At 35.8% G+C, this 15,095-nt stretch overlaps 2 protein-coding genes across 3 annotated transcripts in view; one reads left to right on the top strand and one right to left on the bottom strand.

Annotated features, from left to right (window-relative positions):
* Positions 1 to 5,987, bottom strand: part of LOC145938114 (uncharacterized) — a 66,134-nt gene extending 60,147 nt beyond the window's left edge. Inside the window, exon 1 of the mRNA XM_083041515.1 lies at positions 4,426 to 5,987. Coding sequence (XP_082897641.1) covers positions 4,426 to 4,548 — 123 coding nt within the window. The 5' untranslated portion in view covers positions 4,549 to 5,987. The remainder of the gene's footprint in view (positions 1 to 4,425) is intronic.
* Muted (biogenesis of lysosome-related organelles complex 1 subunit 5) overlaps positions 1 to 15,095 on the top strand; it is a 98,071-nt gene that overhangs the window by 73,313 nt on the left and 9,663 nt on the right. The window lies entirely within an intron of this gene.

Here is a 15,095-nt window from a genome sequence, read left to right as displayed (position 1 = left end):
TTACATTCTGGGATTTTTTTCGCGAAAATAATTTTTTTATCTACATCTTTCTGCACTTTCCCACACATACAGATATTATTTTCATCGTTACTTACTACTCTCATAGATTGTAGGCAAGTCGGGCTTTTTCCCTTGGCTCATTGCACTGTAGGACGCAACTCGTAGGAGTCCTATTGAACGACGACGAAAAGAGAAACGTTGAGAACTGGCCGTACGATAGGAGCTTTTGATAATAATGTAGCGTAAGTCCAGTTCGTGCAGGGGATATGAGAAAGGCTACGAAAAAGGGTGGTCTTTCAAACGTTGACTCGGCAGCATTGAAACGAAGAGACGAGATAGTTTATAAAATATGTGAAGAAAAATTTTATTAAAGTTCTGTTTTCAAGGATAGTGACAATACATTTTTGCAATTTGCGTCAAGATTTTTATTTAATTTTTTTAAAAGAGATAAAAGAGATAAAGGAGAATAAAATTACAAAATTGAAAACTCTCGATAAACTCATGTTTATTTGGAATTTGATAACACAACACGGTGAATCCATAAAATAATCACCGTAGAAAAAATAAAAATTATGATTTTTAAAAAAATGTAATTTTACATGAAAAAATTGTATATTTTTTGAAACAAGAGATATACATATAGATTATTTTTTTACATATACGAGTTTTAACCTGATTGAATTTATAATAAATCATGTTTTCACTCTTGCGCATTTTCTCTTGTTACAAATAAAAATATTATCCAATTATGTCAAAGCATCTCTAACAATTTAAGCCCGGGAATAAAGAAATAATTAATTTAGTATTTCGCTACACAATCTCGGTATATACAAACTTTCACAAGGAATCTGGTCGCCAACTTTCTTGCGTAGTATTGATAATAATTGAGAAAATAAAGTTCTAACTCATTAAACTCTATATTATAAGAACAACTTTATATTAAAGTTCTTAATATAAACATACGGTTAACGATTTAAAGTTTTTAAGATAATTTAAACGATATATATTTTTAACATTATAAAATTTTGAAACTTAAAAGTGATAATACGTTAAGAGGAAATATTTTTAGCTAAAAGTACAACATGATTTTTCTCAGATGAATATTTAATGATACTTTAAAGGATTATCGATTGCTACTAATGTATACTTAGCAAGTATAGTAGCACCTAGCATGCGTTAGCGTATGAGTAACCTTGTTCCATTGAAATAACAGGTCTTGAACACGACGATTTAATTCATAACGACCACTTAATGCACCCTGCCTGAAGCTCTAAGCCAGCTTTGATAACTTGACATATATGTCGATAAACCTATATACATGTACATTATAATATTATGAAACAGCATATATTGAATTATATTTATATATATTTCAATGCTGTTTTAAATATTATAATGTATATAAGTTTATAAATATATATAGTACAATATAAATATAAAATATAAATATATAAATACAATATAAAATTCGATATCGAAATAATTTGAACATTTAAATATCTTAATTTGCGATAAAGTATCCGAATTTTGAATCGAAATTAAAATCTTTATTTAGATTAATCGATTTTAATACGATTCTTAGAGAATATTCATAGCTTTATTTAAAACGTTCAATTTTTATAGCATTTTGCACACGCGTAGTACTTTGCATATGATGCTACACAGTGTTGTGCTTAGATGATTTTAAAATTAGCTAGATAAAGATGAGATAAAAATATGTAAATTCATCTTAGATAAGATAAAGATGATTTTATTTTAAATATATATAGATAAACGATAAAATTATATGACGATTCATCTAGATAACTTCCAGATAATATTTTTAAAATCGCTTATATAAACAGTTAAAAAATGTAATGTAAAATAAAAAAATGAAAATTATAGATATATAAAATAATATATTTATAGTTTTATTTATAAGTTTTTATCGTTTACTGCTCAAGTTCTATTACTTAAAATATTTTCATGTGCTATGAAACTCTAAACCAAATTATCTGAATATTATGTTAGATAATTTAGTAAAGATAACACTTTTTTTTATCTAAGATGCAGATATAGATAATACATTTTTTTATTATCTATAATCTATATAAAGATAAGATAACGCCAAAATTTCATCTAGATGATCATCTATATAATTTTATTTAGATAACAGCAAACACTGATGCTACATATGATAGAAAGTTATGCGCGCAGGAAAAAGTGGTCCATTAATTACGTAGCTAACCTCGTGGGATTGGAATTACGAGTCTTGGACGCGACCATTTAAATTATGACCCACACTTAATGCACTCCGTATGTAACTATATAAGCTGGAGCGGCTCAACAACTTCGTAGAGGCAGCGTGCCAGGAACCTCGTAATTGTTTTGAATTAACGATACTTTAAGCTTCGCCCAACTGCGAACCATTACGCGATTCGTCCATAACGATTAGGTAGGTCCAATTGTAACACTTGTGTACAGTTACATTCTCTACGTTAAAAAAAAGAAGGAAAGGAAAAGGAAAAAAATACTACCACATTCTCTCCATTTAAATTATCGAGATCTACTAAAATGCAAATTCGCATACGTATATTATCCGGTGTATTAAATTTTGGCAGGCCTTTGGTAAGGAAGAACCGGTTGACCCGATTTTTGAGACCATGACACAGCGTCGTTAAACCTAGTTTAATCAATGAACGCGTCATGTTGCACGCGTATATGCATATACAGAGTATGTACATCACACATATAGTGTCTACCACTGATGTGTATAAGCTTGTTTAAATTGCTTTAAGAATATTTAATATATTTAGAATCGATTCGATTAAAACAAATAAAATTCTGCTAAAAAACATGTATATGTGTATATATATAAAATTATAAATAAACGTTTCTTATTTATCTACACTCTTAAAAAATTTAATTTCTTTATTTGCCAAAGTTTAAATTTAATTTTCAATTGCGATAAATATAATATACTATAATGCTATGTTAAAAAACAAGTTTTAACTTTTTTGCTCTTTTTGTTAGTTTGGCATGTAAAAATCTGTAGCCAAAGCAAATTGAGTAAAGCCCCGTATATACGCTTGAGCTTAATGCAAAGGCTCGAGTTTCAGACTAAATATCATTAAACTAACGAGCTTTCTTCGTTATAATATTTTTCTTCCTTTGTGTGTGTGTGTGTGTGTGTGTATGTGCGTGTGCACACAGGTAAAGGAAATGTGTTATTATTTTTTATTTATAAACTTCGACAAATTCTAAAAACGGTATTGTCGCATCATATTATTGATCACTAATTTATCAACGACAAATTCGCCTCGATATGTCTCAATATATCCGGTTTCACATATCCGACTTATCTGTCATTTCGAGTTTCGAGTTTTCTGAAAATGTCGATAATTAGAAAACTTTTATTTTCTATAATTTTAGTTTTACGTATTTTAAATTAAGTCCCTCGTGTATCGAACAAAATCAATACGGAGTGTATGAATATTTTAAACACATTTATAATGCGTTTATTGATATATTAAACAAACGTGTTATGTTAGAGAAAATTGACGGCGATATATAATATTGATAAAGTTTATCTTTATTAAATGCGGAGAAAATTAAATGAAATAATTAATTAACGTGAAATAATAATCACAATGTGTTGCGCGACAGAACGCTGAAAATTATATTGACGAACTTTACACGAAAGTTAATGGCACATTTGTATAATGACGAACATATTTCTTTCCCGAAATGCGAAATCCCCGAAAGTTGTATTAAGGCAAATGCATGCCGAGCAGCCACGAGTGATGCTTATGACGCGCCAGTGAATTATCGGCGAGCTTCGTGGATAATGCTTGTGACGGAAAACATATTAAAAGCCTGATATATTATCCCCGTACTTATATAGACGTTTTATCCAAACACATCATCTTAAGTGTCGGTGATATCAAGCGCTATATATATATGTCACGAGAGATACGAATCTCTTTTCTTAATTATCTTTTCAAATACACACTTTTTAAATTATATGAATGACCATACATATTTTCCCCAAGAATTCTCCACTCTTCCATTCTCAAGACTCATATACATATCTAAGAAATGAGTTTGAGTTAAATGTATGACAAACGCATAGGAAAGAATAAAATGCTTTAATTATATGTAATTAATATAGATCTCTCGTAATTGTCATTTTTCAAGAACACGCTTTTTAAATTTTAAACAACCACATATTTTCTAAACATTCAGAGCTACATATCTAGGTAAGAAGTGAGTTTTAGTTAAATTTATTAATAGAAGTATAAAAAAGAGCTATAATTATATATATTTAAAAAAATATATATTAGAGACACACTTTTATATAAAAATATTACTATTGTACGAGTGCATACGCGTGTATGTATGGAATAGAGTGATAGCGAACGATGATAACGACGGCAACTCACATACCTTGTCGAGATCTATCTCGTCTTGAGCATTGAGATCCGGGCAGTTGAAGATTTTGTCCGCATGGACGGCGTTATCGCCTCTAGTCAGACCGGTGAACACCAACACCAACACGTACCACTTCATCGTTCACCCGTTATAGACCCCGAACTAATTAAGCGCGATCCCTACAAACCCCAATTACGACGGGCAATTAATATAGCAGCCTTCGCCGCGCGGACGTTAAAATTCCAACTTTTATATCGTTTGTGCCGCTCTGATGACGTTAATTTTCCGCGCAAGTAACTCAGTTACATCTGTTCAACCGTACCATCATTGTTATTAACCATGTGATACGCTTTAGAAGAAAATTCTATCGCGAATATTCTACACCTTTACGTTTTTCACACCACCTTCCCGAATTATTCGTTGCAAACCGATCCAAGTATTTTTGTTTCACGAATATGATATTTCTAAACTATTTTTCTTTTTTATTAAGATAACAAAACGCTCTTTTGCAGTAGCATCGCGATGTTTGTCGCTCCAAATTAATCGAGTCATGCGACTCGGCTCCAGTTATCTTTCTCCTCTCACTCTCTCGCCTTATGCTCTTTGTTACTACCACTATCTGCCCGTTTATCCCGTTTATCCGATGCTGAAACGATTTAATTGAACATCCAACGCTTCTAGGCCGCCCCGCTTTTGGCCCGCGATGATCGATGCTTCCTCAGCGCATCGTGCTTGATCTCTCGCGATAGATCCAACTTCAGTCTTTTCTCCCACGATTTCCAACAAAAATTGGAGTAAGACACGGTTGAAGGAACGCGGCACCAATATCGGAAGTTCTACGAGTGTCGCTTCTTCCAGATATCCATCTTATTGTTAGATCGACGAGAATGATTTATCGATAGAAACTCTTGCTTTTTTATTCGAGCGAACCGCAAAATAAATTGTCACTTCACAGTAGATCGAACTATTATATTAATCGTCGTTGCTGTTAACATACAATGATCCCTCTGAAATATTCAAAGAATAAAAATTCGCTTGCAAATAATATTTTAGAAAAAGACAATATTTTTCAAAGAGTATCTTCCTCTATCTCTCCGTAAGTAAATACTAAAATCTTCAATGATCGGACCGGATGTTTCCGGAAGGACAGATCTTCGGAGATACCAGATTCTCGGAGAACAGGACAGAAATTCCGTGCTGATGTAATCGAGAGAACTCGAAGGCGGATTCCGCGCGAAATGAAGTTCAGTTTCTCTCACGGTATCTCTCCACCGGATTGCACCGTCGTTTTCAATTTCCGTTTCGCTCCTCGTGACTACGCGAGCGAGCGAGCTTTTCTCGCCTACCTTTCGGACAGGTCTCGGACACAAAATCACACGAGTGTATACCAGTATTCACCGGCGTGAGTTTCACAAATTGCCGCGTTGTTTTTATTTTCGCAACACGAACGTACAAATTTGAAACGCGAAACGTATCGCTGTGCGCGATAGTCGCGATCCACCAGGAGGGATGTGTACGCGACGAAGTCGGAGGGCACTCTGACGTTCGTAGTCTGCCTGCGCTGGTCCTCGTTCGGCACAGCCGTCCGTCCGTCCGTCCTCCGTCGGCGTCGCCAGAACGGAGAGGAACGAAGAGAGAGAGAGAGAGAGAGAGAGAGAGAGAGAGAGAGAGAGAGAGACAGTGGGGGATAACGAGACGGGGGGGATGAAAGAGCGACGGATGGGAGAAACGCGAAGGATCACGAGGGAATCTGCAAAACAGGGATACAAACTGGGACAAAGTCAACGGACTGTTATTTCCCTTAAAAATGTTGCGGAGAGATGATGATTGTTTGGATCCCCTACACAATCCGACAAAGATGCTCCGTAAAGTGATAATTTACGAGATATTAAAAGGGATAATAGGGTCGATCCCTCGTAAAATCTGTTAAGACTCGACTCGCACAATTTATTTCCCATTTTATTGGCACGTGTAAAATTGCGGAAAATTATCTCTTATGTGAGACAGATATACTTTGCTTTAGATATTTTAAAAAAGGGAGTGCTTCTAAAACAAAGAATTCATAATTCTAATTTATCCTTAATTTCAACTTAGAAAATACACAATTTTAACTTGCATAATCGCTGTCAGAATAAATAAATCACTATTCTTCTTACGAAATTTCTACAGATTTATTTCTGAATAAGTTGAAAGTAAAGTAAAATGTAATTCGCCGCGGGGAATGATAATGCTATTTTAACTTATCGCGGATAAAGATACGCAAGTAGCATATTATGAGATGTAAATGCGAAGTTTCGAATGGAAATAGAATTCTCTATCTGAGATGCAGAGGAATGTGAAAAGGCAGAAGAGAAAATTACATATGTGAGAAGGAAATTTTACGAATATTGCCTTCAAAATTGCAACTACTGTCGAGCTTCAGTTTTCTCAACGAAACTTCCTCTTCGAGCTTTCAACGATGCCATCAGAATCGTATCGACCGCACCAAGCATCTTATTCCGCGAATAGAGCCACAATGGCTGAATCGGAAACGAAATAGAGGTTTTGGTTGTTCAGTATCTTAATATTTCATGCCTCATTACACGCTGTCGTTTGAAAAAGTAGAATTCAATGATTTGTTGTAGACGATTATCGAAAACTGCAAGGATCTATAAGTGATACAATCACTTGTTCTTTCGATATATAATAATCTTTCTGATCTCCGTCATCGAAAATTCGATCGATGATTATAAAAGTTTGATTTTATTATTCAATTTATTTTTACTGTATTTTTATCTCCGTATTTATTTGCTCAATTTATCTTGAAAAAGTATATTTTGAATTTTTACAAACATTCCTCCAAATACATTTTTGCACTTACATTCTTTTTGCTTATTGTTAGATCCTACTTGTAATGTTCTCTATAAACTTACATAAGTACGATGAAAATAACTTGTTTTTGTGGTCTAATGGGCATAACTACGTATAATCACAATATACAAAAGATAATATCTCAATGGCAGTTGTAATCGGCAATTTCACGGTATTCGTCGCACAATGCCAAAATGTAACGGGGACAAAAACGCGGGAGAAAATGCTGAAACAACGAAGTGAGACCGTGAAAGGATGAGCGCGCAAAATGTAAGCAATAACAGAAATGAAGAGAGACAAGGAGGGCATTATACCGGAAACGGGAGAAGCGCGCAAATCAAGATAATAAGACACGAGAGAGAAGATGGACCGCGCGAGGAAACAAAGAGACGAAGACGATGTCCCTCGTGGGAACCACAGCGGTGCAATGAAAGTTTAATTCGCTCATTCAATCCGCCATACGAGCAGGCCACTACTACTGCCACCGCATGATAAGAGCAAGAAAATGAAGAGAGAAAGAGAGCTAAAGAGAGCAAAAGCCAAGATGTCCGGAACGAGGCGGAAACACGATGGTTACCGCACGTTATGAAGAGCGATGCGAAGCGCATCTGGACTACAAACATCTGTACTTTTCCTCTCAAGTACATACTTAGATCCGCGCTTAGATATGCTTTTCTGATAGCACAATAGTTTTTACACCTCGCATATACACGTGCGTCAAGAGCAACACGTGCATAATATGTCAACGTATTTATACGCGTAGAATTTATCTCCGTTTAACAGATGTTGATACTGTGGTGGACTTCTGTCAGACAGAAAATAGAACCATTCCTATTGAAAAAAAAATATATTATTTTCTTATACGAAAATTATCGAAAGAATACAGAAATGCAGCATCATCCTAATTTCTATCATTTTGGCATTATCAATTCTTCTTGCTCCGTAAACGTCACATGAATTCTCAACGGAGAGCTACACTTGGAAATTGTTGGCCCGTACTTGCTGGCAGAACGATATGTTGTCAGTTTTGCTCCCCGGGGAGATCGATTGTTAACTCGAACGTTCTCGCTACCCATTCGTTTTTGCTAGTCGATCGCGTTTCATAGACGCTAAAATGTTAATCGGTACGCTGTGCAAAAAGGCGTAAAGATAATTATTTACGTCGTACTATGTCATCGATGACTAATGCGAGTTGGCAATCTAATTACGCTATCCGCGCTCTTTTTTTTTTTTTTTTTTTTTTTTTTTTTTTTTTTTTTTCGACCGCATTAGCAATTCGTTATTGCAATTAAACTTCTGACATTTACAAAGCTTCGTAATTAAAATTGAGCAACGTGTTTTGAACATAATATTATCCGATCTAACGACCGAGATAGAGGAGAACTTTTTGAAAGTCCAATTAAAATATTAATAGAAAATTGAATTAAACATGCTCTCATGCGTTTGTGAGCAGTGAAATTTTGTCACGACGATTTGTCATGTGTTAAATATTCATACGTTACACACTGAATACAGTCAAACACGGCGTATTTACTAATTATATTCGATGAATACAAAGCATCCGTATCGGTCAATACTGAATTACATTTCATCATCAAATGCTACGGCAGTGGTTATATTCACTTCGGTGTAAATATTTATGAGGCTATTTCTCTCATATTTTATATTTGCCTATTTCATGCGAAATGAGAATTACAAACTTTATCAAATGCTGATTAAAGAGAATGTATCTCACTTGATGTTTCCAAAAATAAATCACACAGCGCGATAGAATGAAACCTTTTCGTTTGCGCTTATCCTGTCTCGTCTCGCGAATCATGAAATTATTCAACGTAGAATTTACAATGATTTCGGCGAAATCGAAAACACGATAAAATTGCGGATCGTTTATCGAAATCACGACACGAGGAGTAGGAAAAGGCATGAAAATGTGATAAGCTCGTTACGCGCTCTTCGAATTTCGCGCACGCTCGCCAATCTCGTCGAAATGCACTTCTTGCCGGCATTTCGCACAAGTGGATTAATTAAAGCGGGAGGAGATTATCAACTGTGTGCGCCTGAGTACTGTTAAGGCAGTTTTAAAATACGGAAAAGCGGGCGGGCATTAGAGAGAGAAGGGATTCACGGGGTGGTAGTCGTGCTCAGAGAGCGGTGCTAATTTCCCAAGAAGAGAGGATGAGGATTCTCTCTTCTTCACAAAGTGCTTCAGCGACTTGACGAGCCGAAGGCTAAGGATATATATGCGCATAATTTTATATTCAAATTCAGTTACCGCGCGCGCGCGCGCGCGCGGACATTATAGATAATTAAATTTACAATTTTTCACTGACGGCGAGATGAGCCGATATAGGGACGTCTACCTCCGAGGGCGGCAGAGATTTCGAATCATCCTACATCCTCCGGCTCGTTTATCTGTTCTCGCCGCGCGAATCGCTTATCCTGTCTGTCAAAATTTTATCAAACGTGTGCATCCGCGGATATCATGTGCATATAGGGAGGATTAAATACGCCGATATTTTCTTTAACGTTAATGAACATTTATGATACGGGCGGACGAATTATTGTTATACGTTCGATTTAAAAATTATACTCTCGACGATTAAATATTTGCCGTTTACAGAGGCAAAATGTAACTCGTGAAATCAAAACGCGCCTCGCGTGCATTTTCAATTTATCCGCTAATGAAAGCTAAAGTTTTGTCCGACCGGGGTATCCGGGATCATATATACACTTTCGTTTCTGTTATTACATAAGCTCGCTGCAATAAATCTGCCTATTTTCATGAAAAGTACACCGAACAAAGTATTTGCTATATAGATTTGCAATGTTCTCTTATTGTGTGTGTGTGTGTGAAATTTCTCCTCTCTTTAATTGACAATAATTTTATTAATATGTGAAAAGTGATAAAAAAAATATCAAATGTTAATTGTTATAACACGACATGCATTTGGGGATGGGATGAAACTTACGTTAGGATGGAAAGTAAGGAAATATGAAGGTATTTTCCAAAAGTTTAAGTTTTGTTAAAGCAAGAATAATAATGTTAATATCTATAGTGTTTCCTTCGAGAGAGACTTTTGCGAAACGAGATTTCAACTATGCGTTGTTCAACATGTAACATCGCGGATACATCCGTCTCCGTTTGCTTTTCAGGAGATTTTCGCCGTAATAAAATTATGCCGTGCGTTGCTTCTCATTTTCGCTCGTGAATTAATACGTATCGCGGAGCGAAAATTCGTATCAAAACTTTCCACGGTAAGGTAAATTATGATACATATATCCAGGGAGAAGTCGCAAATTAAAGTACAGAAACATCGCGGTTAATCCGTCAATTACAGCACGTTGATAAATCACAAATAGAGAGAGAGAGATATTGAGAGAAAATAAATTCTTTACAATTAAGTACGGGAGAGGTTTTCGAGGGATCGCGAGAGAAAACGATAACGGGGGGTTAAGCCGACTTGTCTCGTTTCTTTCCTTGGCTGCAGATGCTATCGTGCAAGCGTTTTATGTACCGGTAAGCGAGACTGTGCGAGAAAGAAAAGAAGAGAAGAAGATGATTATTTCGCCGTAACATTTACGGCGACGACGGCGGCGGCGTGAAATAAGAGGGATATCGCAGCACCTATTCGTCGGAACGTGCCGCATCGACGTTGCAGCGAGTAGTACGAGTCGACAACGGGTCCGACCATTATCGCTTGGGGGGAGAAACGAGAGAGAGAGAAGGATAACGGCGAACGGTTGTCGACGGGGAGATCTCGTTCTCTTTTCGTTTAAATTAAACTCTACGATATCTTCGATATCACGTTCTATCCTGACCTTCCCCCCCTCCCTTTTTAATTTCGACAACATGTCCAACTACCGGAGGCTGCCGGTCTCCGAGTTAACGAACGCGAATAGAATCGATTTATTCTCGAGCGACTGTATCGAACCGGGGATTTAAGAAGCGAAGTACGAAAAATATATATTGCGAAATAGAAAAAGAATTATTTCGCAGAACTCGGACTGCATTCATAGTAGATTTTCATTAATTATGAAACGTCTGTCATTTTATATTTTATATTTCTTGTGCAAAATTTGTAATGGTCACTTTAAGCGTCAGGTTATTTATTTGTCATGCTATCTGCCGTAAAAGAGAGAATTTAAAAAAAATAAATTGAAACTCGGATTATACTACACTTTATGCTTTATGTCGACTAGAAATTAATTTTAGTACAGTTAAATATTAGAATCCAACAGTTACAATTATCTGTTTACTGCGTCAACACACACACAGTTTTAACTAGCTTTATTGTTAATACGTGATAATAATTAAATTAATTGATAAAATTGCATTACGAGTGCTTGTTTCCGGTTAAATAATAATTATTAATTTGCGACATGCGCATATCATTTAATAAACCATTCTATAATATTAAAGCATCAAATTATGAACTATAGATTCTAAAATAATTATTACTATAAACTACAAATTAAACAACTAAACAATTCTTCTTGTTAATTTATATTAAAATAAAAATAATATAGTTTTTAACTTTCAAGTGATTAATTATTAAAAATAAGTCTCTGACAATGAGTAAACCAAGTTTCTATAGAAACAATGAATAATAGAATCTTTTAATTTATTTTTAAAGTGCATTTGAACAGAATTTTAGTTCAAAATCTAATTTTTAAAATAATGTAATGACAAAGTTACTAATTGAGCTCTCTTGACATGCTTTTCATTAAAAAAGATATTACTCCAAATTAATCAAAGAGAAAATGTGCTATTAAAAAATAACATTACAAATGAGAAACATCTGTGTGTAACATTATTAGATTTCGCGTTTTAACATATAATACGTTACTTTTGGCATAAATGCTCCAATTAACCCGAAATAAATAACTCTAATGTACGTTACATTTTGAAGCTTAGTACCTACATACCACTTTCCAGAATTTAAATCAGAAATTCCCAGAGATTCACGTGGAAATATATCGATCGCGATTCAATGTGCAACGTTCAACCAACTTCATGAATAAATTTACATCCATCGAACCGGCAAGTCTCTACTTTTCTAATTGCAATCTCGCTTATTTGCTCGACACGTCAGCGTTTCTAGAGTATCGAAGCGGGAACGTGCATGTGTACGTTTCGCTAATATTTTAATAGTCATGACGGTGCCGCCGATGACTACTATTGTCGATGACGGGAAGAGATTTTATCGATGTGTTGACTTTACCGCCATTTCACCGGGGCTGCCGGTTGCCGACTCCCAGTTCAATCGCACCGTGAAAATCGGATATGACGTTTGCTCTGTCCGCTATCGCGAGTATCCCCGGTAGCCAATCAAGATCGTATTACGCGAAAGTTCGTACGCGAAATCACGGTGTCCGATGGAGCCTAGATTCGCACGCTCGTCCTGTTCTTTTCGTAAAACTAGGGAAACGTAGATCGAATAAGCGAAGATTTTGGGTGGAAAGTCCTTTTGCAAACCTCTCACTGCCGTAAACATAAAAGTCTTTATCTTAATATATACTTATATCTTTAACTATGATTCTAAGGTGCTGATCCCAGTCTTTTCCAAGACTCTTCTTTCTTTACTGATATTAAATTAAATTATCGACGTCGAAAGTGAGAAATCCTATAAATCTTTCTCTTATAAGATATATCGAAATAAATTACTTTTTTAATATGCCATTATTCGACTCATTAAACTTGTTCGATAGATAGATTCATGCAATATATCGAAGACTTTCTTTTCGAAATTTATGATTAATAATAATTGTAAATCTTAATTAATTATTATAAGGTTCATTTTTGCTAGTAATGTAAGATACATGCAGATTGAATTATACATACATTTATTATGATGTATATAATAAAAAGAAAGAATTTTTGACGTACATTTCAATTTATATTTTCAAACACTAGTGGCATAGAAAGAACCAATTTATTTTTACGTATTTTTCACACAAAAATTCACATGGAATTTCCACTTTTGATGACAGAATTCAATGTGACTGACAAAATATAAATAATTTTTTTGAGATTTGTAATTTAAAAAAATTTATTATTATAAAATATAAAAAATCTAGAATTTAAAACATTTTTGTAACTTCTTATTTTTATCAACATGTATATATTCTCTGATTTATGCCATTTGCTTTAATATTTCTTCAAGATATTATTCTAAGCGATTACTAGCACTCTAGTAAAAATAGTTCTTCTCGAAACCATCATACAATTTGTTCTTCGATAATCTTGACGGAACCGCAGACTTTAAAGTGTTAAAGTCAGCAGAAGAGAGAAGAGAAAGGGAAAGAGAGAAAGGAAACTATGTTAAATCCAACAAATGCTAATATTGTTCCATCGCGCGCGAAATCCGCTGTTTAATCCAAATCTTCCGCAACGGAAGGTGCGGTAGAGATATCTTTCCTTCCGATTTTCTGGCGCGACGCTCCTTTAATTTGTTTTTTTTTTTCACACACATGCCGACACACATACACACAAATAGTCTCTCTCTTATCAGAGGGAGTCAATAGATTTGCTTTTCCATTTAACTTCGCGACGCTAAACATAAACCGGGCTTTACAGTGGCGTAAGGAAGGAGACGGCGATTGCGAGCGCGAGTGTCAATAGCCCCGCGCAAATACCCGGCAGACGAGAAAACATTTTCGGCAATGCCATACTAGAGCTTGCGATGCTCGCAGTCCAGGAAGCTCACCGAGTTACCGTCCTCCACGGCAAACACAGATCCTCGTCCGTCAAGTATGCCATCCCGGGAGATAAGCCGGGAAATAGGACGCGCCTCGCGCTCTCGAGATATCGCGACCCCCGGCATGAAAAACTGATATATTATGTATTTATTTATTTCTCTTTCTCTCCCTTTTCTCTTTTTCTTGCTGTCTCCCCGTGCGGAGTAATGAATTTTGCATCTTGATAAGGGTTGCGGGTGTCCCTTTCGCGTATGCAAACGTATGCGAGAGAGAAGTTACGCGATTGAACAATACGGATGTACAAAAAAAAACGCACACGAAGCGTATTCGCGTAGTCGAATAAAATTGTTGCCTCGTTATTATACGCGGACGTATAGAAGCGAAAAATCTCGTTTGCGAGCGCGTAAATCACGATCATTCGGTAAGATTTATTGCGCGAATGCATCTTCGAATTTTCCGGCAACGATATAAGTGTACATGACCACATATCCATTTATTGCATCTACCTGTCAATCAAACTGTCGCGCCTTATTTTTAGTTAGATTTGAAACACGGCGCGATATGTGCATGTGTGTCTGTCATCATTAAATAAACAGATATTCTGAAAATATTCCAAAAAAAAGATATATATATATATATATATGTATAGAAAATAGCCTTTAGTCAGGAAAGAAAGTGGCATTAAAGAATCTGCTGATAATCTTCGGAACTCAAATCTATTTCCTCCGTACAATGCAGTAAAATAGACAACAAAAATAAGAAAAATCGTTCCTTTCAAAAGAGATTCGGACAGAACGAGATTCAATAAGCTCTGTGGAGCGTGCACGTAGTAGCGCGACAGGTTTGTGTTAAGGGGAAAAAGGAAAACGCGCCGGACGACACGTGGGCAGAAGAGCGGCGGAAACTGGCGGAAAGCGGGTCATTCGGAAAGTCTCGAGCCCTCGTGAATCGAACGGGACGATGCACGAAGGAGGTCGAGTAACGCGGTAATTAATATCAGTTTAACGGCAAGTTGGAGGATCCAATAAGTTAATAAACGGAGCCGCGCGAAGTTTCGTGACCGCGATCGAGCATCCGAGCGGATCTGAGGGTGCCTTTAGCTACTTACACACACGCCTCTACTTATGTATAGATCC

Source organism: Prenolepis imparis, unplaced genomic scaffold, assembly GCF_030444845.1.
Source record: "Prenolepis imparis isolate NDT839.2.m4 unplaced genomic scaffold, iyPreImpa1.0 SCAF_7, whole genome shotgun sequence".
In the NCBI taxonomy this organism is placed as follows: Eukaryota; Metazoa; Arthropoda; class Insecta; order Hymenoptera; family Formicidae; genus Prenolepis; species Prenolepis imparis.
Note: the sequence above shows the minus strand (reverse complement) of the source record. Positions and strands in the feature narration are given on the sequence as shown.